The sequence below is a fragment of the Anomaloglossus baeobatrachus genome, chromosome 3 (assembly GCF_048569485.1).
Source record: "Anomaloglossus baeobatrachus isolate aAnoBae1 chromosome 3, aAnoBae1.hap1, whole genome shotgun sequence".
Lineage (NCBI taxonomy): Eukaryota > Metazoa > Chordata > Amphibia > Anura > Aromobatidae > Anomaloglossus > Anomaloglossus baeobatrachus.
This window is the reverse complement of record NC_134355.1, coordinates 143811852-143837729: the sequence shown is the minus strand read 5'-3', so window position 1 is coordinate 143837729 and position 25878 is coordinate 143811852. Positions and strand designations below refer to the sequence as shown.

The following is a 25878-nucleotide window of genomic DNA, read 5'->3' as shown; positions in this document are numbered from 1 at the left end:
ATGCAGAGAGACAGGAGGAAGAGAATCTATACAGCGAAAGAGAAATGCCTGTGCTACAGTTAGATACCAAGTGGGTGTGAGTAGCACTGGCTATAAAGTCTACCATAGAGCTTAGTGAGGAGCACAATGGGCATGTATAAAGCTCCAGGCTAAACTTTAGTTAGCATAATTTGTCCAAGGTGCAAGTACAAGAAACCAATACATCAAAAAAGTACTTCAATATGAGAGCGCAAAGATTTTACTAAAGGGAGGGAGCAGAAAAGGATTATTTTCGAGTTAAAAGTAAATCCACCAACAGGAAAAAGATTATCACAGTGAGGAGGTTGCCACACCAGAGATGGCTTGAAGACTGTTGCCTGAGTGTGAGGGACTGTTGGTGACCTTGAAAGTAGGCTCAAAAATTCACAAATTTCCAGGCAAGCAGGTTCATACGTCACTGCTACAATAGTAATGAAGAGAAGGCTGTATTAAGCATTGTGATAATGTGCTGTACTGCATTGTCAGAGACACAAGAGGCTGAAAATTAATGAGGAGCTGCCAAAGAGATTCCCACCAACTGTTCTAAGTGTTGGTAAACTGTTAAAATGTAAACCCATTGCTGTATCTAACAACATTCGGCATCCATTAAACTAAGCTATTTCCCTTTGTAAGACTTTTGAGACTGCCAAACTCATTGCTTCACATAAGACCCTGTAACCATCAAGCTTGTTTCCTCCTTGGGAGTAAAGCAGTTGAACTCTCATTTGTGTACACCCCTTTAGAATCTCATCTCGGAGTTAGAAACCGCCGTACAACCCAGGGCTCACACACTACAGTTATTTGTGGGGGCACACAGCCACCTCATACATAAATGTACTATGTGGTAGTTTGTAGATACTATTGTGGTGAAGAGCAATGCTTTAAAGATGACAATATTAATCAGCCATGTGGAAATATCTCAATGTTCCTTTCTCCTGGATGGAAGTGTTTTAGAAAATTTTATTCAGTACTAAAAGAATGTTTTGGTTTTTTTTACAGATCATTATGATGAAGAAGTAAAGCAGTGCTACTATAATCTCAATAATGTCAACTTCTGCGAGAATGTCCTCACTGTAAATGTCAGCAAGCAAGAATGCTGCTGTACGTTGGGAGCCGCCTGGGGAGATACCTGCGAGATGTTTCCATGTCCTGTTTTAGGATCTGGTATGTAAAGAGCCAGACTTTGAGAAACACCTATATCGCTATTATATCACATAGAGGTCGATTATACAAGTCACAAATTGTATTAAGAAAAAAACTATTGTATATCAGTCCACAAGACAGTAAATTTCAATTATATATATGTTGAATAAAAACCAATATCTAAACTTGGACTTTGTTTCTCCTAGATGAGTATGCCGTATTGTGCCCTGATGGAAAAGGCTACATCCCTTCTAAAGAATCCCTTTACGAAGGAAATGGCTTAACTTACCAAGGTTAGTCTCTACATGGCATTTTCTACATAGATCAAATATGTATCCCCTTGACATGAGTTTGGGAAACATGTACTCTTAAAAGGAATCTGTCAGTAGGACCAACACTCCTAAGACGTCTATATGGGCACACAGGTCATAGACAGCTAAATAAAATTACGCTTTGATATTTGTGATTCAACATCTTACTCCAGAGAAATCCACATTTTTCTTGATATGTAAATGAGCTTTTCAGATCTTTGGGCCCTACACAGATCTACATGAGAATCTGCCTTGAGGGCTTGTTTTAAATGAAAGGTGTTACCAGTGTGATATGTGATGGCCGCTCTCTGCTCTCCCAATTTCATACAGATCTTTGTGTGATTATAACTGACACAGGACAGCTAAAACCCTTAATGACCAAGCCCCATTTTTCAAGACTTACCATTGTCACTTTGTGGTAATAACTATGGAATGCTTGTATACATCCAAGTGATTCTTCTTTTTTATTTAACACATTGTACTATATGTTAGCGGTAAATTTAAGACGATACATATTTTATTTGTGAAGATATCTGAAATTAGATAAAAATGATAAAAAAAAATTGCAATTTTCATACTTTCAATGTTTCTATCCTTAAACCAGATAGTCCCACCACACAAAATAGTTAATAAATAACATTTACCATGTCTACTTTAGCATCATTTTGCAAACATCCTTTTATTTTGTTATGATGTAAGAAGGATTAAAATTTAGCATCAATTTTTTTTTTTTTCAAGGAAATTTACAAATCTAATTTTTTATAGAACTTTTCAGGCTTTAAGGATCTTTCAGGGGCCTTTATATTGGAAAACTCTCAGAAGTAACCCCATTTAAAAAACTGAACCCTCACATTATTCTTAACTGCTGCTAGGAAATTCGTTAACCCTCCACGCACTACATGAGAATTAAGACAATGTGGATTGAAAAAAAATAAAAAATGTAATTTTTTCCACTAAAATATTGCTTTAGCTACAAATTTTTCATATTCACATGGGGTATTAGGAGAAAAAGGACCCTGAAATTTATTAAGCACTTTCTCTTGAACATGGCAATATCCCATAGGTCAAAGACTACTTTTGGAGTGCACAGCAGAGCTCGGAAGGGAATAAGCGCTATTTGGCAATTGGCGCGTAATTTGGCAAATACCAAGGTCATATTATCAGAGCTCCCAAGGTACCAGAACAGCAGAAACCTCCACAAGTGACCTCATTTTGGAAACTAAACACCTCAATGAATTAATGTAGAGGTGTGATGAACATTTTGAACCCACGAGTACTTCACAGAACTTTTTTAACATCTGGCTGTGATAATCAAAAATTGTTTTTGACATGCCAAAACTGCATAAATCCCTGAGCCTATTTTCAAAACTAAGCTTCTCAAGGAATCCATCTAAAGGTGTGTTGAGAATTTTCAACCCACAGATGCTTCACGGAGTTTTTCAAAATTTCGACGTAAAAACAACAATTAAATTTTTTTCCACTAAAATGTTGTGGTTAGCCCCAAGTTTGTAATTTTCACAAGGTATAATAAGTGAAAATGGACACCATAATTGTTTACACACTTTCTCCCGAATTCAGTGGTACCCCATATGTAGTCAAAAACTTCTGTGTTTGTTCTAATGGCACAGTTCAAAAAGGAAGCAGCACAATTTGTTTTTTTGGATTGTAAATTTGGTTGGATAGATTGTAAATGCCATGTCACATCTGCAAAACCCCTGACATGGTAAAAAAGCAGAAACCCCCACAAGTAACCCCATTTTAGAACCTACACCCCTCAAGAAATTTCTCTAGGGGTGCATTGAGCATTACTAAATCACAGGTCATTCACAAAACTTTTTTTTTTTAATTCTTTATTTTAAAGACAAACCCAGAACTGAAAAGAGGACAGTAAGCTTCCAAAGGAGCTACATAATATATATCAAACACATAGCACTAGAGTGCACACAGACAATGAATAACCCTTTACAAATCCCAACCTCTAAACGATTCAGGTCTGGCCAAATTTTAGAAATTACAAAGAAGGACCCTCAATAAAGGAGAAAACAGACAAAAAAGAAGCAAAACCTAGAGAAAGTAGTGAGCAAAGAAGAAGAGAAGGACAAAAGAAGAGAGGGGGATGAGGGAAAAAAAAAATTAGTTGAGAGAGAAAGTTGGGGAGTTTCTCCAAGGGCATCATACCCCCAAGCTGTCGCGGTGCCCCTGTGGGTCAGAGAGAAGCCTAGTGTAATCAGCCAATTATTTGAACTCCAACCATGGAAACCATGTCCTATAGAAAGCTTCGTACCTGTCATTAAGAGATGACGACAAATCCTCCATATGCAAGAGGTCATTAACCTTTGAGACCCACAGTGCCAGTGTGGGAGGGGGGGTAGTAGACTTCCAACCAAGTGGAATGCACGACCTAGCGGCCATGACCAAGAATCTCAGCAATGGGTGCTTGTTCGAAGGAGCAGAAGACTCCAAAGACTGTAAAAGAAACAGCTCTGGGCCTAATGTTTCGAATGTGCCAGTCACCAGTCTGATTTTCTCCCCCACATCCGACCAGAACCGCCACAGAGAGGGGCAGGGCCAGAAGATATGCACCTGAGTCACATCTCCAACAGTGAGGATTCACCAAGGGGAACATCTTATGCAGTCTAGTTGGGACCCTGTACCACCTCGCCAGCAGTTTAAAATTGCCTTCCAGCAGTCTGGAGCTGATCGATGCTTTGTGCGCGAGCAATAAGATTTTATCTCTTTGCATATCCGACAAAGCATTTCCTAGATACCTCTCCCACTGCAACAAATAAACCGGAGGGGGCATATCCCTCGGGTTAGACAACATAGTGTATGAAGAAATTAAGTAGTTCAATTGGTTAGTTTATGGAAAATCAACATACTATCATAAATGTGTATGAGGAGTAATTGTATAGTTCTGCATAATACGATGACGTTCAACCTACCATGATAATGTACATTTATGTTATGCAATGATCATTTCTCTGTTTTGTACCCTTGTACCAATGTTTAATAAAAAAAAAGATCTGATTAAAAAAAAGACAACATAGTGTATACCATAGAGATGGGGTGCCGAAGCACCCTCCCCAGGCACAAATTTTCAAACCTCATAGGAGGACCAGCAAATTGAGCAAAGCAGGGGAGGGAGCACAGGTAGTGCCTTAACTGCATAGCCCGACATGTCCACAGAGGGTCCGACAACAGAAGGCCTTTGAAAACAGAAAGAGAGGGCCATTTGCCACCCACTCCCAGATGGCAGGCTCTGAATCTACCCCCCAAAACCCAACTACGAAAGACGGGGTCCAAAAGGCCAGGGCGGAAGTCCGGAGCACCTAATATCGGTGAGAGGGGAGAAGGCACCGGTAGGAGAAGTCTACAAGCCTCTTGTTTTGAACAGCAGTCCAAGGTGGCACTAATGGTGGGGTGAAGCCTAAGGTAGGCCGGAGAGAAGTTCGAGAGCCAAGAGATAGCCGCGAGATGTATTTCCAAAAAGCTCCGTTCCAAGGAGACCCAGGGCTTCATCTGAGAATGTCGGCACCAGTCTAGTACTCTAACCATGTGTGCAGCCAAGCAATACTTTTTCAGATCTGTCTGTGCCCAAGCTGCCCCTACTCTTGGTTCTCCTTAAGAGGGAACGGGAAGGTCTCGCTGGTTTATTTGCCCAAATCAATTTAGTTTGTAGTGAAGCCAGATCACTGAAAAAGGATCTCGGAACCCTAATCGGCAAGGACTGAAAAAGATATAAGATGCGAGGTAATATATTGATCTTCAAGATTTCACATCTCCCAAACCATGTGAAGAGGCCATTAAACCAATTTGTACAGTCTGTTCTGATGGTTTGCAAGAAAGGGAGAAAGTTCAGCTTGAATAAATGGCTAGTGTCCGCTGTCAGTTGGATCCCCAAGTACCTCAAAGAGTGAGCAGACCACCTAAAATCGAACAAGGCCTGCAGGGTGGCCATTCACAAAACTTTATAACATTTACAAAAAAATACTTTTTTACACTAATATAGTCATTTGGAATCAAATTTATAATTTCCACAAAGTGCAATAGTAGAAAATAGACCCCATAATTTGTTAACCAGTATCTTCCGAATGCAGTAATACCCCATATGTGGTCAAAAACTAATGTTTGGGCACATGGTGAGGCTCAGAAAGCGAAGAGTGCTATTCTTTTTTGGAATGCAAATTTGTACATAGTGTTGCATTTCCAGAGCCCCTGAGGTGCTAAACCATCAGAGACCACCAAAAGTGACCCCATATTCAAAAGTACACTGCTCAAGAGATTCATTTAGGGATATAGTGAGTATTTTGAACCCACAGGTGCTTCACTGATTTTTCTACCACTGGGACATGGAAATATAACATTTTAGTAGTAAAATTTAAATTTTTTAATTAGCTGCAAATTTTTCAGTTACACAAGGGTAAAAAGGTGAAACTGGACCCCACAATGTGTTGCGTAACTTCTCTCAAAAGCCTTGATGCCCTTAACATGCTCATAAACTTCTGTTTCACCACATGGCAGGGCTTAGTAGGAAGGAGCGCTGTTTGGCTTCTGGAGTACAGATTTAGTTAATATAGTTGCAGTTGACATTTGCAGAACCCCTAAGGTGCTAGAACCTCCAAAATGTCTCCACTTTAGAAATTGCACCTTTCAATGAATTAATCTACAGTTCCTCTATAGTTGCAATTATTATTTTGGTACCTCATACTTTTAACATCCACACCATGGCTTTTTTTTTTTTTTGGAAGGGGGGGCTTTACAAATATGCCAGTTTAGTCTCCATATAGTGTGCCCAGCTTGTGTTTCTGGAGACACAGACTTTATAGTTTGCTAATTGGGCTTTCCCCACTACAGTAATACCAAATATGTGGTAGCTTACTGGAGTTTATGGACACTGTGAGGCTCAAAAGGATGGGGGCATTTGGGTTTGGAGCACAGATTACACTAAATTTTATGGGGGTGGCAGCCTTGTTGCCTTTTCACAGTCTTTGTTTCTTTGTTCTACAAGTAACGTGGGAACCCCTATATTTCCAGTGACAGATGACGGACCTGAGTGGTGACTTGTTTTGTTCGCGATAAGTTTTATTGGTAACATTTTGGGCTATATTACATTTTCAGTATGAGGCTGGGATCACATTCTTATGTCCTATGCTGAGCACATACAACGGGGTTTCCGTATAAATCCAACAAAAATGTGATTCAGAGAAAACTTATTAAAGAATCGCTCACTATAATGAGCCAGATGGAGTCATATAGGACTGACGTTTGTTCTGGTGTTAGCCATCTTTTTAGGCATGCACACAATCTGTGGTTGTCCACACTTGTGCGGAAAGATATGCCTAAAATAATGGGACACCAGTGGAACAGAGACCAGACAGAGTCATATGTACAGCTGACACCCGTGGCATTTCCGCCTGCTTCGGGTGCTATACAAATATTCCTCAGTGACGCTTTTTCACTGCACTGAGGAATAAAAGCCATTAATGGTGAGAAAAATCGTATCTGTGATCGTTAAGGAGTTAAACACATTTTGGCTTCCACCTCACAGGTAGTCAGTGTGGCAGTACAGCAGATCTGTGAGAGCTGCAGCTGCTAATGCATCTGTTATGAGATCAACTAAAAGTTCAGTTCTCCTGTTCTGTGGTGTTATTACATGTCTCACATTGGTAACATGTCTGTTATTTAAAACAAGTTCTGGAGGCAGATTCTCAGTGAGATCTGTGTCCGACCCATAGATCTTAAAAGCTTAGTTATGTATTAAGAAAATCTGGATTTCCCGGGAATAAAACATCAGATTGCAGATATCAAGGTATCATTTTATTCAACTTCCTATGACCTACATGCCCTCGTAGACAGCTTAGGAGAGTTGATCGTAGTGACTGGTCCCATTAAAGGGAACCCATCACGTCCCCTGTGCTCTCCAACCCAGCAGCATTCACATGTGTATGCCAAAGTTTCCTGCCAAACTATCCCTAATTGGACCTTGACTAGTCGCAGGGGCGTTATTTCCCCAGTCTAGTCGGCCCTTTTTCCATGTTACCACGCACCTATGGCCGTGATAACATGATTTACACAAGCTGGAATCACCGCAAGCTCCTGGAAATCTTGCTCATGCTCGTAGCTAATTTCGACAACCTCAGAAGTCGGGTGTACGCGTCCCGGCTTCAGAGAGGAGCACTGTGCATGATCGGAAGTTCATAAGACGTGTATGTGAGCTATCTTCTGACCCACCCTTCATGCGCAGTGCGGTTAATGAAGCCAGGAAGCGTCCACCCTGCTTCTGAGGAGCACTGATGCTGCCAAATTGTGATTTCCATTGGCTGCCGGTGACACTGGCTCGTGGAAATCTTGTTATCACGCCTAGAGGGGTGTGATAACATGGAAAGAGGGCCAGGGCTGGTTAGACAGGGAATTTGGGCATACAGCCATGAATGCTGCTGGGTTGTTGTAAAATTGTCCGCATCAGCTTTAGTACCAGGATTTCTGAAGCTACATTATTTATTCTATTTGTTTTACATTTTAATCACTTTATCCCTATTTTACGGCTCTTTTCTTCAGATGCTGATGAGTGCATGTTGTTCGGAAATGAAATATGTAAAAACGGCTTCTGCTTAAACACAGAGGCAAGCTTTGAGTGTTACTGCAAACAAGGCACATACTATGATCCTGTGAAGTTACAGTGTTTTGGTAAGTCAAGTATAGATTAAACATAAGCAGTACAAGTCGAGAGCGTCCTCGCACTGTGGACAGTTTGATTATGTGTTTGTACATGGCTTTGTCCATGGAAATTATATTATTCTACAAGTATTGTGTTTCCTGCAGTTTATGAATATTATAATTTGTAGGAAATTCTGTGTATTACTTATTTAATTTGGTTGTACTTACATTTTGTTTTATTAATTGGAAAATAACTTCCTATTTGAAGAGTTTATAATGTATTTAGGGACTATGTGGGGGCTCGTAATGGTATATAATGTGGGCTCTCAGAATTGTATGTAGGAGGATATGTGGGGGCTTCTAAAGTATATAGCAGCCTATGTGAGGGAGGGTCATAATGTATATAGGCGGCTATGTTGGGCTCATAATGTATTTAGGAGGTTATGTGAGCGCTCACAATATATATAGGAGGCTATGTAGGGCTCATAATGTATTTAGGAGCTATGTGAGGGCTATATGGTAAGCTATGTGTGGCTCTATAATGTTTCTAGGAGGCTATATGAGGTCTCATGCTGTATATACGAGGCTCATTATGTATATAGGAGGATATGTGGGGATCATGCTGTATTTAGGAAGCCATGTGGGGCTAATAGTGTGTATAGGATACTATATGGGGCTCGAAATGTGTGTAGGAGGCTATGTGGGGCGCCAAATGTTTATAGGAAGCTATGTGGGGCTCATCTTGTATTTATGTGGGGCTGTATCTTGTACAGTGGGGTTAATGCTGTATATAGAGAGGTTATGTAGGGGCTCATACTGTATATAGAAGGATTATGTGGGGGCTCACAGTGAATATAGAGGGGCTATGTGGGGGCTCACAGTGAATATAGAGGGGCTATGTGGAGGCTCACAATGAATATAGAGGAGCTAAGCTATGTATATATAGTATATAGAGCTGTGTATACAGTTAGGTCCAGAAATATTTGGACAGTGACACAATTTTCGCGAGTTGGGCTCTGCATGCCACCACATTGGATTTGAAATGAAATCTCTACAACAGAATTCAAGTGCAGATTGTAACGTTTAATTTGAAGGTTTGAACAAAAATATCTGATAGAAATTGTAGGAATTGTACACATTTCTTTACAAACACTCCACATTTTAGGAGGTCAAAAGTAATTGGACAAATAAACCAAACCCAAACAAAATATTTTTATTTTCAATATTTTGTTGCGAATCCTTTGGAGGCAATCACTGCCTTAAGTCTGGAACCCATGGACATCACCAAACGCTGGGTTTCCTCCTTCTTAATGCTTTGCCAGGCCTTTACAGCCGCAGCCTTCAGGTCTTGCTTGTTTGTGGGTCTTTCCGTCTTAAGTCTGGATTTGAGCAAGTGAAATGCATGCTCAATTGGGTTAAGATCTGGTGATTGACTTGGCCATTGCAGAATGTTCCACTTTTTTGCACTCATGAACTCCTGGGTAGCTTTGGCTGTATGCTTGGGGTCATTGTCCATCTGTACTGTGAAGCGCCGTCCGATCAACTTTGCGGCAGTTGGCTGAATCTGGGCTGAAAGTATATCCCGGTACACTTCAGAATTCATCCGGCTACTCTTGTCTGCTGTTATGTCATCAATAAACACAAGTGACCCAGTGCCATTGAAAGCCATGCATGCCCATGCCATCACGTTGCCTCCACCATGTTTTACAGAGGATGTGGTGTGCCTTGGATCATGTGCCGTTCCCTTTCTTCTCCAAACGTTTTTCTTCCCATCATTCTGGTACAGGTTGATCTTGGTCTCATCTGTCCACAGAATACTTTTCCAGAACTGAGCTGGCTTCATGAGGTGTTTTCCAGCAAATTTAACTCTGGCCTCTCTATTTTTGGAATTGATGAATGGTTTGCATCTAGATGTGAACCCTTTGTATTTACTTTCATGGAGTCTTCTCTTTACTGTTGACTTAGAGACAGATACACCTACTTCACTGAGAGTGTTCTGGACTTCAGTTGATGTTGTGAATGGGTTCTTCGTCACCAAAGAAAGTATGCGGCGATCATCCACCACTGTTGTCATCCGTGGACGCCCAGGCCTTTTTGAGTTCCCAAGCTCACCAGTCAATTCATTTTTTCTCAGAATGTACCCGACTGTTGATTTTGCTACTCCAAGCATGTCTGCTATCTCTCTGATGGATTTTTTCTTTTTTTTCAGCCTCAGGATGTTCTGCTTCACCTCAATTGAGAGTTCCTTAGACCGCATGTTGTCTGGTCACAGCAACAACTTCCAAATGCAAAACCACACACCTGTAATCAACCCCAGACCTTTTAACTACTTCATTGATTACAGGTTAACGAGGGAGACGCCTTCAGAGTTAATTGCAGCCCTTAGAGTCCCTTGTCCAATTACTTTTGGTCCCTTGAAAAAGAGGAGGCTATGCATTACAGAGCTATGATTCCTAAACCCTTTCTCCGATTTGGATGTGAAAACTCTCATATTGCAGCTGGGAGTGTGCACTTTCAGCCCATATTATATATATAATTGTATTTCTGAACATGTTTTTGTAAACAGCTAAAATAACAAAACTTGTGTCACTGTCCAAATATTTCTGGCCCTGACTGTATATTAGAATGCAGCTCCATAGTCCTCCATGTATTATAATGCATTTCCCATAGTTCTCCATGTATATAATTCACCCCATAGTTCTCCATATATTATACTGCACCACAGTCCTCCATGTATTATAATGCACCTGCATGTATTATAATGCATTTCCCATAGTTCTCCATGTATTCTAATTCACCCTATAGTACTCCATATATTATACTGCGCCCCATAGTCCTCCATATATTATAATTCACCCCAGGCCTCCATGTATGATGCAGCCAGCCCCCCATGTATAATGCAGCCAGCCCCCCATGTTCCATGTATAATGCAGCCAGCCCCCCATGTTCCATGTATAAAGCAGCCAGCCCCCATGCTCAATGTATAAAAGCAAGCCCCCCCACGCTCCATGTATAATGCAAGCCCTCCCCATGCTCTATGTATAATACTGGCAGCCCCCCATGCCTTTATGTATAATTCAGCCAGCCCCCCATGCTCCATGTATAATGCAAGCCCACCATGCTCCATGTATAGTGCTGGCGGCCTCTCCATGCTTCCTGTATACTGCTGGCAGCTCCCCCATGCTCCATGTATACTGCTGGCAGCTCCCCCATGCTCCATGTATACTGCTGGCAGCTCCCCCATGCTCCCTGTATACTGCTGGCAGCTCCCCATGCTCCCTGTATACTGCTGGTAGCCCCCCATGCTCCCTGTATACTGCTGGCAGCTCCCCCATGCTCCCTGTATACTGGTGGCAGCTCCCCCGTGCTCCCTGTATACTACTGGCAGCTCCCCCATGCTCCATGTATACTGCTGGCAGCTCCTCCCATGCTCCCCCGCCCTCGTGTATGCACTGATTTAAAAAAAAACAAATACGTTTTTACCTCTCCTCGTTCCCCCGCTGCTGTCCTCACGTGTCCTCGTTCCCCGCTGCTCCGTTATCTCTCCTCCGTTCCCCTGCAGCTGCGGTCGGTGTCCTCCCGCCCTGCGCTCTGTGCTCTGAGCACTGCGGACGCACAGGAGTGACGTCACCGCGCAGGCACAGAGGGAGAAGGAAGGAGCGTGGAGCTGCACGGGCTGTTCCATGCTTCTTCAGTGTTGCTGTGCATGATGACGGGGAGGGGGGCCCGATGCCACCACCGCTGACAACGGGCAGGGGGGCCCACTATCAGCGGCGGAGGCACCGGGTCATACAGCGTACGCGTGGTCTGCGCCATATCAACGCAGCTCCTCTCACAGAAAGGAGCTGCTTGCTGATCTGCAGAGCGGGCCCCTAAAAGCTGCCGGGCCCGGTCGCAGTCGCGACCTCTGCGACCGCAGTACTTACGCCCCTGCATATACAAGTTACAATAGACAGACTGGTACAGAGGGGAGAGGACCCTGCTCTTGAGGGCTTACATTTTATATTATAGAATACTTATGTGGGAGGCCGTGGGGATATCATACTTTGATAGGTGCCATATTACTGTGTTTAGGTGTGTGGTGACATTATACTGTGTGAGGGGCTACTATGGGGATATTATTATTAATGTTTATTTATAGAGCACCATTGATTCCATAGTGCTATACATGAGAAGAGGTTACATACAGAATACATATACAAGTTACAATAAACAGACTGGTACAGAGGGAAGAGAACCCTTGCGGGCTTACATTCTATAGGATGATGGGGAGTAAACAGTAGGTGGGGTGATGGTGAGGTGGCAGCTCCGACGGTGGTGAGACGGCAGCTCTGGCGATGATGAGGCGGTGGGGTTATTGGAGACTATAGGCATTTTATTATATATTCATTAATATAAAATAATTATAATTATCTTAATTTTAATATTGAGCAGAATTAATTTGAGCATATTGGTTCAGCCCACCACAGCAATTAAGGTCTCTCATGTGGCCCCTCATGAAAATTAATTGCCCACCCCTGATATAGAGAACACAGGCTGCTGGCTGCATATAGTGTATACACCGCACCACACTGTACACACAGATCCAGTGTTGACTCTTGTAAGTTTCTTTAACAGTTCCTCTGTCAAAATCTTTCTTGTGAAGGGTGATTATCACGCTGATTTTTGTAACCTAATGCCATACCTTCTCCATTAAATCACTTTCTTCTCTCATTTCTATTTTATTACCTTCTACTGTCTGATATACCACATGCAAATCCCACTGTAGCCCTCACAAAATGTTCTGCTGGATAAGCAGAAAACACGTAGACCCAGCAAAGTACCAGAGAGAAGACAATAATGCTTAAAGCCACAACAAAGAAACCCTTTGGCTATACTTTCCTACATAACTATATCCAATTTCATAGCGTCTTCTAATTATTTACTGAGCGCCCTTGTACAGCTGCTCTGCACAGCTGCTGATTTACTGTGGGCTTACCAATAGAACGGCTGCCACATGAAAGCTCTCTGGTGCTTACAGGGATCAGAACTAACACTATGTTTCTGTTAACCTTTAGATAATAATGAATGTGATGACCCCAGCAGTTGTATCGACGGTGAATGTATAAATACAGATGGCTCGTATAGCTGTTTTTGTACTCGTCCAATGGTTCTGGACCCTACAGGAAAAAGGTGTATTAGGGCACAGGACTTTGTGGGTAAGTATAGTAACACAGTAATATGTTCCTGAACTATGGAAATAACCTGAGAATTGATAATGGCTGATAAAAGACCAACAAAATCAAATAATATAAAATATATTCTATGAGGAATTAAGTTCAAATCTGGATATTTTTAATGCAGCTGATGTGATTTATCTGGACTTTGATACTTGGCCACATGACAGTCTCATAATGAAGCTCCAGAAGCAGACTAGGCAAAACTATAAGCAGATGGGTGAGGAACTGGCTAAAAGATAGGAAACAAATAGTTGTCATAAATGATATATTCTTTAATTGGGTTATAGTCCGCAGTGGGGGACCGCAGGGATCTGTGCTAGGACCAACTCTTTTTAATCTCTTTATTAATGACCTTTTTGATGGGATTAAGAGTAAAATGTCAGTCTTTGCTGATGACACCAAACTATGTAGGATATTAAAAACTGATCTTGATAGTACAATATTACAAAAAGATCTGGATAAGATGTCAGAATGGGCAGATACTTGGCAAACGAGATTTAATGTTGATAAATGTAATGTAATGCACCTAGGATGGAGTAATACTATAGCTGCGTATACATTAAATGGAAGGAGAACAAGAGAAAGACTTCGGTAATCTGATTACAAGTAAACTGAGAAGGAGTACTCAATGTCAAGCAGCAGCTGCAACAGCAAACAAGATTTTAGGGTGTATAAAAAGAGAGATGTGATTCCAGCTTATTGCTACAATGAAATAACTTGGAAGGCCACATCTGGAATATGGGATCCAGAATTGGGCTTCACATTTGTAAACGGATATTCAGAAGTTTGTGTCACTTCAAAGGCAGGCAACTAGATTATTACAAGGAATGGAAGGCCTCCCATATCGTGAAAGCTTGGAAAAGTTGGACTTGTTCAGCTTAGAAAAAAAACATCTCTGAAGATGTCCCATTTATATGTATGACATGTGCAGTTAATACAAAGGACTGGCACATGACCTATTCCTTCCAAATACAATATTAAGGACCATTGGGGACTCATTATGGGTGGTACAAAAGGCAATTCTGGCAACTAAATAGGAAAGGGTTCTTTATAGTTATAGCAGTCAGACTGTGGAATGCCCTACCAGAAAAGGTAGTAATAGCAGACACTATAATAGCTTTTAAAAAAGGGCAGAATAATTTCCCAAGTACACATAACATTGTCGGTTTTAGATAATTTAGTGACAAAAATGTATAATTGGTGGAGGAAGGTTGAACTTGATAGACCTAGGTCTTTTTCAATCTATGTAACCATGTAATATTAGGATATGGTATTATGTGACTAACTTTAAAGCACCACTCCAGCTGTTTTTTTTGAGCAATGGGGTGGGGTTATAAATCCAAACCCTTGCCCCCTATCATATACTCACCTTCTGGCGGCTTCACCTTTTACCAATGCTGCTCCCGTCCTGTGGAGCTATCTTGTGACTCTATCTTCTGACTGTCCGGAAGACAGAAGTTATATGACAAGCTCCCAATGCAAGACTATAAGAGCCAGAATGTTGCCAGAATGAGGCTCTCATAGCGATATATTGAGTTGTGACCTTCAGGGCGCTCCATGAAACACTGAAGCTGCTGGCTGGTCAGAAATCGCCGAAGACTGACCAGAGCGGCGACGATAGAAGAGGAAACTGCTGGAAAGTGAGTATAATACAGGAGTCAGGGATCTTACATTTAAAGCACCACTCCAGCAGTGCAATAATAAAACGCTGGATTGGTGCTTTAACAATGCATTCCAAATTTTAAAATGGTAACAGTTTTTATCCTCTTAATATATTAAAATCATCATAGTATACAACACTGTATACTTACATTTGCTCATTTTGCCTTTCTACCCAGTAAGTTCTTCTCTTTACTCTGCTTTATGTAGAAACGGGAAGTCTCTTGTCTCTGCATGAATCATTCCCCTCTTCAATTCCTGACCCAGCTACAGCCTCCTTCCACTCTGGCATTGACTTTTGCAGAGATGACTCATACCGGGAGAAGAGACTTCATGTTTCTACATAGACCTTAGAAGGATTCAGCTAGTCTGTTTTTAATCACGTGATGTTGTTAACCTTATGGAGAACAGAGTAATCAACTGGCTAGAAGGGCAAAATGAGCAACTGTAAATACACAGTGCTACATAATGTGATGATTGCAATATATTAAGAGGATAAAAGCTTCTATGGAAGTGCTTCTTTTTCAGAGGATCAACAGCTTGGTGATAGCCGCAATAAGTGAATAAAACTGAGCAGTTATTTTGGAATTCCTTTTCTCTGTGCCTTTGTAAATCAGAAAAAGGTGGTCGACAAGTAGTGGATCATATCCTACCGATAGACTGCAGAGCATTCATAAGTAGATCTTATAGGGATATTCTAAAGTTTGGAAGTTCTCCACAATCTGGGGGTACAAACAATGGGGCCCCCACCATTCCGGAGAAATTGGGTGCTGAAGGGAACCGTGGTCAATCATGCGCATTCCCCCTCCATTCATTGTTAATGGGACCACCAGAGAGCGCTGAACACTGCACTTGACTGTTTTTGGCACTCTATAAGAGCAGCAGTGCATATGATTGACCGCTGTTCCATTCAACACGGGGTTCTTTGTCACTCAGGTTCTTGGGATTGGTGTGGGAAGCGAGTTGTCCCTTAATCCATTCTATTTAAGACTTCAGAATGACCCTTTAATGGGTGGCCAATTCTTTTGTAGCTCTGTTTCAACATATCACATGGTTATTATGTGTCCATCAATGTAGCTTAGACAGCTGCTCTGCGCACTGATAACGCCTTTGTTCTTTGTACATTGATTATTTGTACACATTTTGATTATTTCAGAACCCACAGATGAAACAGATGTATACCAAGATTTGTGCTGGGAAAATCTCAGTGAAGACTACGTGTGCAGTCGGCCTTTATTGGGGAGGCAGACTACTTACACAGAATGCTGCTGTTTATATGGAGTGGCTTGGGGAATGCAGTGCGCGCTCTGTCCAATGGAGGGTTCAGGTGAGGTGACTGCATTGAACTAGTAGAGCATTGAAATCAGGGCTTACAATCTAACTTTCCTATCTCACATACATATTTCACAGCCAGTTTGATAGAAAGCCAAGTATTCATTTTTTATAGTATGATAGGAAAGTATATGAAGTGACAAAAAAACATGAAGGAAACATACAAACTCCTTGCAGATGTTGGCCCTGGTGAAATATAAGGCCAGGACCCCAGTGCAACAAGTCAAGATTGCTAAACATTGAGTCTACTTACTGCCAATATGATGACGTGATTGTGCTTTAGAAAAAGTGAATCAACTGCCAGTGAATAGAATTTTTTTCCACTTAGGACCCAGCGCTATGATGGGAATGTAGTAGATACTGATGGATCCATTTTCATTGTTGAAATCTTGTTCTTAAAATTAAGTTTTACCCTGGAGGGGGAGAGTTCCGTAATGTAAAAGACCATGTTTAAAAATGTATCTTTAACTGTAGACATTAAGAAAACTGGAAATCCTTTTGGATCACAGCTATATAGTTATAAATTGAAGGATCTCCACATTTTTTTGTAAGTTTCTTTAATTTTTTTTCTACAGGCAACAATTTCTGTCATCTATGGTAACACTTCACAATATATTGTTTTCTATAGAATTCACCACCCCTAGTAACAATATTATATAACCTTCAAGAATAGCAGCAAAAAACCCTGAGACCTATGAAATTATAGAGGCCTTTGTCGGATAACGCTTTTTCTCTATGGCAGTAAGTGGTTGCATTGGCTCTCAAATGAGCTTTTACACCTTGAAGCTCTAGGTTCATACATATATATCCTGGAGTGAGTCCAGCGCTTGATAGTCATCGGTAATATTTACTCTTTCCATAATACCTAATCTATCTGGTTGAAAGATTTATATCATCCGTTTCAGACAAGGGCGTAATGTCTCCACAGTGGGCGATAATTTGTCTTCCTGAAATGTGTAGATAAAACCCTGAAAGTGTTTGCTTAGACACAAGCACACAGTAGTCATTTTGAAATAGAAAACCTGAGGTTTCTAGAAACAGTCAGACCCCCGCCTAACTGGTTCATTTCCCAAGAGCCTGCTGATACAGCTCCCAGACAAGAGGAAGGATGTGTGGCTGCCTGACCAGAGTTACAGCCATCTGGAACAGGCTATAAATTGTCCTATTCAAAGATGTTGCCTTTAAATTAGCTCCGTTGTAAATTCTCATTTTGATTGTCTATGGAAGAATTGCAGTAGCTCCCTGGTTACTTTTTCCATTTTCACTTGAGCTATTTTCAGCCACTGCAAAGTCTTTATATATTACTACAGATATTAGATATAGGCTAAGTATTACAGTTGTAGAGAAGCACAAACAAGAAACCCTTCAATAATAAAATGCCATAGATTATGAGTAACTTCACCAGTGAAATTATTAATTGAGATATCATTAAAGGGGTCATCCAAGAGTGTAATAAAATCGCCCCCGTCATGTAATTCAAATGGCAGCCCTTACTAGTCAAGTGTTAAGATGGGTTGCAAACACTGTGTCTCAACTGTCAGAATAGTTGTATCATAAGAACAAATTCCATAGCTGTCTGAACAGGAGAAGAAATATGTCTTCTTCTTGCACAGAGGACTGATGTTGGAGGAAAACCCTTTGTACTCAGTCAGCTATTCTTCTCCTGTCATAGAGCTTCTCCAGCAGCCCAGTATGTGTGTTTATGCTACAGCTCCACTGACAGTTGAGATACAGGTTTCGAGAGCTGTGTTTCTTCAGACTGCAACCTGTCTTGACAGTTGACTAGGAAGGGCAGTGTTACAGGGGGCTGTCTGATAATAAAACCTAAAGGAGTATCAGACAGTCAGGGTCCACTGTGCAAAGACTCTGCTGCAGACTATGGCAGAGTGCAATACCTCTGTTAAACTCACAGAGGAATATAATTAGTAAATAAGGCAATTCCTCCCTTACTTGGAGGGTGTGTGGAATGGTCTCTGTTAATAATCACAGAGACAAAGGCAGTGAGTGTGAAATGGCACCTACCTAGGTCCGTTCCTCTAGTGGTGCCAGGAGACGGACAGCAGCGTAAGCCGCACAAAGCTCCTACCTGCGTTCGCTCCACTAGTGTGCGAGAACACGAAGCACTAGATATGGCACCTGCCTAGGTCCGCTCTTCTAGTGGTGCAAAAGAGACGAACAGCAGCGTAAGCCGCACAAAGCTCCCACCTGCGTTCGCTCCACTAGTGTGCGAGGACACGAACCACTAGATATGGCACCTGCCTAGGTCCGCTCTTCCAGTGGTGCAAAAGAGACGGACAGCAGCATAAGCCGCACAAAGCTCCTACCTCTGTTCGCTCCCCATAGTGTGCGAGGATACGAACAACTGCCAGACGCAGTATAAGGAACGTTACCCTAGCGGCAACGTCCACCTACGAGTAGAATCACAAGGCCCAGCCGGACCATGTGCCTCAGGCACCTGCCTATGTCCGCTCCCCTAAGAGGTAAGGATACGGACTGCAGCCGAAGCTGTAAGGTATAAGAACGCTACCCTGCCGGTAGCGCTCACCTAGCATAGACAGAGATATGCCTAGAGGAACGTGCACAGAGCGTCTACTCTCATGCATGAACCAAGAGGACTGAGCGCCGTGCGGCGTGCGTCAGGGTCTTATATAGACTCTGTGCCTCATCCAAGATGGAGGACACCAGAGCCAATCCGCTGCCAGAACGACAGGAATGACGTCACGCTGACCTATAACCGAGCAAAGCGTCACAAGCACATGACCAGCGACCAATCGGCATAGAAGGTGTCAGAGACATGTGACCACGTGTCACAAGCACATGACCAGCGGCCAATCGGCATAGAAGGTGTCAGAGACATGTGACCTCGTGTCAGCGATGATGTCACCTGTACATGTGCAATGGCTCCAAGATAGGACTTAGTCTCCAGCGCTTGCACATGTGCAGTAGCAAGAAATCTGGACATAGTCTCCAGTGCTCGCACATGTGCAGTAGCAAGAAATCTGGACATAGACTCCAGTGCCACAGCAACCGTAATAGGCAGACATTTGAATTACGTGACAGGAACAATTTTATTACTTTCTTGGAGGACCCCTTTATTGATATCTAAAGTAATAATTTCACTGGTAAACTTTTCTCTCTGGTGAAGTTACTCATTATTTATGGCATTTTATTATTGAAAGGTTTCTTGTTCATTCTTCTTTATAACTGTAACCCGACCTGACACATGACTAGGATGGGCTGCTGTTTGAATTAGGTGAAGGGGCCATAACATTAAATGCTTGAATAACCTGTTTACAGAGGTTGTCTTACCAGAGCATTTCATAGAGTAAAGACCACTTTACACACAGAGATAAATCTGCAGCAGATCTGTGGTTACATTGAAATTGTTGACAATCAGTGCCAGGTTTGTGTCTGTGGACAAATGGAACAATATGTCCATGATTTCACTGCAACCACAGATCTGCCAAAGATTTATCTTTGTGTGTAAAGTGGCCTTAAGACACTCTGTCATGTATGTGACCTAAAAGATTAAATTAACTAGGTCTTCATGAAAAAAAACCCCTCATTACCCTAATCAATGTCCTTTTTTTCTGTGCTATTTTCAAAGCAGTGGGTCAATAGTAAAGTACACTGAAGTCACAAATCTAGAATAATTAACTTGCTTTATTTTAATGGTCTTTTGGTTTCTATTCAAACATTGCACCCCCAGCAATTTTCTATGGTTACTAGTGACCAAGATATGAAGATATCTTACAAGACCTGTGAAAAATGGATTATTTAATTGTTCATTTATTTATTTTTATTCTTTGATATAAGTAAGCGTGCAAGGATATTGACACACCCCAGGGCCTTGGGGTACTCAGTCCCGGGCCTTCAATACTCTGGGATGTATCACGGGTGGCCGATGCCCGGTTTCGTGACCCTGGGGGTCGCTTAAAAAGGGGGTAATAAAAAGGGAAGAATAAAAATAAAGTGTTTTTCGTGCTGCCACTTGTGGTATGTGGCTATGTGAGGGAAGCCGCCGCTGCAAAGTCTCTCACTACTGGGGCTGGTGGTTTTAAGCAGCTTGGGTGTTATGGCTCTCCGCAAGTAGAGCTAGGCTCCAGGGGAGGATGATGGTGATTGTATAATGATGGAAGTTGGTGATGCAGAGGTGTAGGAAGAATGCAGACAACATGGAGGCTGCGGTTTAACTTGTGCTTTGCTCACTGGTTTGAAGTAGCTGCAACCCTGGTTGGTGCTGGTCTCTACTAATCTGGACCTCAGGTAATCCGGTATTCCTTATGTCCCAGTGCCGGTGTAGTGACCTAATGAGCTTTACTTCCATGCACCCGTTTGTAGTTGGTGGGTCCCTGTGGCCTGAAGCGTTTTGAGGTCCCCTCTTGTTGTCACAGTCCTGGCCCATATGACTGGCAGTTTGAACCTCTCTTGGGTCGGACCTCTGTCCCCGTTCCCGGGTTCCCTCTTTGCTGCTGTGCCCCGGACACTAACGTTGGTGAGGAACCATGATTATTCCCTCACCGGGCAGATTTATCAGGTGAGCTTGAAGCATCTTCCTGAACTAGGGCTCTGCACCCCGCCGGTGCTCGGTCTAGTGAGTACTCACACCATACTCTCCCTGGCAACCGTACTCCTTTAGCTCAATAAGTCACTTTACACTCTCAGTCTGTGTATTGACTCCTGACTAGCCGGATGTCTTACTGACTGAACGTCTTCCGACTACTGTCTGTCAAGATGTCTGTCTCCCGTCAACTCACTGGCTAGCCCCTCCTACACCCAGGTGTCTGACTACTGGATTGGATGAGTCCCGACCAATAGGTTGCCATCCATTAGATTCGTCCTTAGCCTGTTACCCAGTCTGGGGAAAAAGGGCATGGACGTGTGTGTTTGAATGTTATTTACCAGCACTAGTCTTCCAGGAATCTGGGGTTAGATGCAATACCCTGTGGCACCTGACACTCAGGGGTGCCACATTAAAGTATAATAAGAATACTATTATAAAAAAGATACTAGAATGACAACAATTTAATATAAAATCATTATTTTGAGGTAGGAAGAAAGTTTTTCATAAAGAGTTGTTTCTTTAGTAACATCTTTTGAGCACAACATCATGGCTATACCATCTATTTTGTTCAAACTGATTAATACTAGTCCTCCCACCACACTGTCAGGAATACCACCAATTGGCAGCTTATAATGTTGAATTATATGTTGTATTATAACTAATAAATAAAACTATAAACTATATAAATAAACTATAAATAATAATTATAATTGTATGTTGTATTGTGTTATTATATGTTCAATAATGTTGAAAATCCCACAAATCTTCTTTACCTCGTCCCACTCTTGATTTTCCTATTTGCTGTCCACATTAAAGTCCCACATGACTCTCCACCAGTTAAAGACCTTACAGATACTTGTGAGACAAATACTTGTTCTACTGATTGAGGATGTCCGGCTTGTTTTCTGCAGACAGTACTTGTGTGTTAAACTGATAAATGTTTCTAAAGTCATAAAGAAAATGATGAAATGTCAGAAGTGTTGCAGTCATATTTTAATGACTCTACTCCTCTTTTATGGCACATATAGCCTCAGGGGAGGTTATAATTCACTTGGAATATAAATAAGTTGAAGCATGAAGAAGATAATTCTTTTAAAATGTTCATATTTGGGAATACATTACGGAAGCACTCTTGCATTTTGTTTGGTTTTAGAGGGCAGCATGGATAATGTTAACATGTGAGGTTTTTGTGTTATACCTTTACATCGGGGTTAGTTTATGTTCTACTTCTGGAGTATTTCAAATCTTAACTAATTTTTTCCCCTATGATATTGTTCCCCTAATATAGTTCAAATTTCCCATGGTGCTTCAGGTTTTGTACAGGCGGAAAAGTCTCATCAAAATGCACTTGCTTCTATATAATGGTAGCCAGTTGAAGATTAGGGACATAGATCTATGGTCTCCGTATGTATAGTATACAATAATCTCACTGTCCTATGTTATATTTGCAGCAGAGTCTCAGTTTATCCTATGTGATACATACAGCAGAGTCTCAGTATATCCCTATGATACATATAGCAGCATCTCCGTGTATCTTATGTCTCACATACAGCAGAGTCTCAGTCTGTCCTATGTGATGTATGCAACAGAATCTGTGTATCCTGTGTGATGTAAACAGCAAACTTTCAGTATATCCTATTCGATGTATACAACAGTCTCAGTGTATCCTGTGTGATGTATATACAGCATTCACGGTATATATTATGTAATGTATACAACAGTCTCAGTGTATCCAAAGTAATGTATACAGCAGAGTTTCAGTGTATTAGGTGCGATGTGGACAGCAGAGACTCATCTATGCATAAACAGCAAAGTCTCAGTGTATCCTATGTGATGTATATACAGCAGTCTCAGTGTATACTATATAATGTATACAGCAGTCTCAGTGTATACTATCTAATGTATACAGTACTTTCAGTATATCCTATGTAATGTTTATAAAGCAGTGTTAGTGTAGAAAATCATTCTATGTCTCTTCTACTTTCTCATTTCTATTTTATATAAAGTAGAGATTATATCTTTTGCAGTATTAAGGAGGGGGGACATAGAGAGGAACAAAGAGGTTATAGATGTGTGGGAACAGTCAAATCTAAAGAAATCAGAGATGGCCATCCAGTCTGCATAAAAGAAGTACTTAGTGAACTGTGTGTCAGACTGTGGGTCATATCACCCAACTGTCAGTATTGAAGAGGGGATATATGGATGGGAAACATGCAATGATGAAACAGTGGGGGTGAGGTAGCATGCGCAAAACATTTGTGAGACTGCTACTTTAATATGGTTAAGCATGTAAGTAACACTACTAACTAGGTGCACAACTAGAAGACCCCTAAGTAAAGCCATGAATAGGTCTCCACCTTGTTGACTATAAAATTGTAGTCAGTCATTAGCAGAATAACTATTTATCTTAAATGTTGATGCTTTTTGCCCTGTGTTCAGTTATATGGATTGTCATGGAGTAGTTAAGATTTAACACCTGTTATATAATATATACATTATTTAAAGTATTGGTTTTGCTGATCATAACCATAATTATTTTTTTGTGTGCAGAGGACCATGCATTTTTGTGTAATCTCAGGAAGCCAGGATTTAGGCAACCTTATGGCGAAGATGCTCTAGAATTTCGAGACTATTCAATACACCCTGATCCTTACAGCCTTAAAGAAGGTAAGTAATACACAGGGTATGATTCTTTGGGTGCTAATTCATCTCTGCACTTAATTACTTTGTGGCTATTATTCACAGCTTGTAATATTTCTTAGTATTTAATGTCATACATTTTTCCTGTGATTGTGTGAGTCTGTAAGAAAGCAATTAATTTTTCTCTATTACCATTGGAAATACTGAAAGAGATGAAAAGTTAATCCTCTTCTTTCATATTTAAATATAATGTATCGCAAAGGTAAGCTTGACTTATGGTCTTTTAGATAACGCAAAATTAAAAACTGAGGTTGTGGTGGACATGTCAGGTGTAAAACAGGAAAACATAGTCTAAAGGCCGCTTTACACGCTGCGATATCATTACCGATATTGCTGGCGTACGTACCCGCCCCCATCGGTTGTGCGACACTGGCAAATCACTGCCCATGGTGCACAACATCGCTCAGACCCGTCACACTACTTACCTGCCTAGCGATGTCGCTGTGACCGGCGAACCGCCTCCTTTCTAAGGGGGGTGGTTCGTTCGGCGTCACAGCAAAGTCACTAAGCGGGCGCCCAATAGAAGCGGAGGGGCGGAGATGAGTGGGACGCAACATCCCGCCCACCTCCTTCCTTCTGCATTGCCGGCGGCCGCAGGTAAGGTGAGGTTCCTCGTTCCTGCGGTGTCACACACAGCGATGTGTGCTGCCGCAGGAACGACAAACTACATCGTACACGCAGCAGCAACGATAATTGGGAATAGGGGGGCATGTCACCGATTAGCGATTTTGAATGTTTTTGCGACGATTCAAAATCGCTCATAGGTGTCACACGCAACGACATCGCTAAAGCGGCCGGATGTCTGTCACAAATTTCGTGACCCCAACGAGATTGCTTGAGCGATGTCGTAGCGTGTAAAGCGGCCTTTAGACCCCAAGAACAGCACTCAGTTTACCTGCCACTTTAGGAAAATCAATGAAAAATCAGGGTTTGGTTATATATAGGCTAGGATGGGCTCTGGTAGATCTATCGTAATCTCTGTAATGGAATGGATATAATGGGGCTGAATGCATGGGTAGCTGATTTTCTCAATATAGACTAAAGGGGGCTTTACACACTGCGACATCGCTAATGCGGAGTCGTTGGGGTCACGGAATTTGTGACGCACATCCGGCCGCATTAGCGATGTTGCTGCGTGTGACACCGATGAGCGATTTTGCATCGTTGCAAAAACGTGCAAAATCGCTCATCGGTGACATGGGGGTCCATTCTAGATTATCGTTACTGCAGCAGTAACAATGTAGTTTGTCGCTCCTGCGGCAGCACACATCGCTATGTGTGACGCCGCAGGAACGAGGAACCTCTCCTTACCTGCCTACCGGCCGCTATGCGGTAGGAAGGAGGTGGGCGGGATGTTACGTCCCGCTCAGCTCCGCCCCTCCGCTGCTATTGGGTGGCCGCTCAGTGACGTCGCTGTGACGCCGCACGGACCGCCCCCTTAGAAAGGAGACGGTTCTCCGGTCACAGCGACGTCGCCGGGTAGGTAAGTATGTGTGACGGGTCTGGGCGATGTTGTGCGGCACGGGCAGCGATTTGCCTGTGTCGCGCAACAGATGGGGGCGGGTACCCACGCTAGCGATATCGGGACCGATATCGCAGCGTGTAAAGTAGCCTATAGGGGTACTTCTCACTTAGTGAGATCGCTATCAAGATCGCTGCTGAGTCACAGGTTTTGAGACGTACCAGTGATCTCATCAGCGATCTCGCTGTGTGTGACACTAAGCAGCGACCTGGCCCCTGCTGTGAAATTGCTGATCGTTACACACTGTTCTGGTTCATTTTTTGCTCGTTGGTCTCCCACTGTGCAACACGCATCGGCGTGTTTGACGGCGGGAGACCAACGAGCACCGACTTTGTGTAAGCAGCATACGCTGGTAACCAGAGTAAATATCAGGTAACTAAGCAAACCGCTTTGCTTGGTTACCCGATATTTACCTTGGTTACCAGCGTACACCGCTTAGCGCTGGCTCCCTGCACACGTAACCATGGTACACATCGGGCTACTAAGCAAAGCGATTTGCTTAGTAACTCAATATTTACCCTGGTTACGTGTCCAGGGAGCCAGCACTAAGCGGTGTTCGCTGGTAACCAAGGTAAATATCGGGTAACTAAGCAAAGCACTTTGCTTAGTAACCCGATGTGTACCCTGGCTACGTGTGGAGGGAGCCAGCGCTAAGCGGTGTACGCTGGTAACCAGGGTAAATATCGGGTAACCCTTAGTAACCTGATGTGTACCTTGGTTATGAAGCGCAGAGTCGCTGGTGGCTGGTCGCTG

General features: G+C 42.3%; 1 protein-coding gene across 4 annotated transcripts in view; it reads left to right on the top strand.

The window, feature by feature from the left end:
* The window catches only part of LTBP1 (latent transforming growth factor beta binding protein 1), a 528942-nt gene that overhangs the window by 486756 nt on the left and 16308 nt on the right, over positions 1–25878 (top strand). For all 4 annotated transcript variants that reach the window (XM_075339498.1, XM_075339499.1, XM_075339500.1 and 1 more), the window contains 6 exons: positions 1018–1182; positions 1368–1454; positions 8031–8159; positions 13187–13327; positions 16164–16334; positions 23454–23570. In XM_075339498.1, the coding sequence (XP_075195613.1) occupies positions 1018–1182; positions 1368–1454; positions 8031–8159; positions 13187–13327; positions 16164–16334; positions 23454–23570 (810 nt within the window). The remainder of the gene's footprint in view (positions 1–1017; positions 1183–1367; positions 1455–8030; positions 8160–13186; positions 13328–16163; positions 16335–23453; positions 23571–25878) is intronic.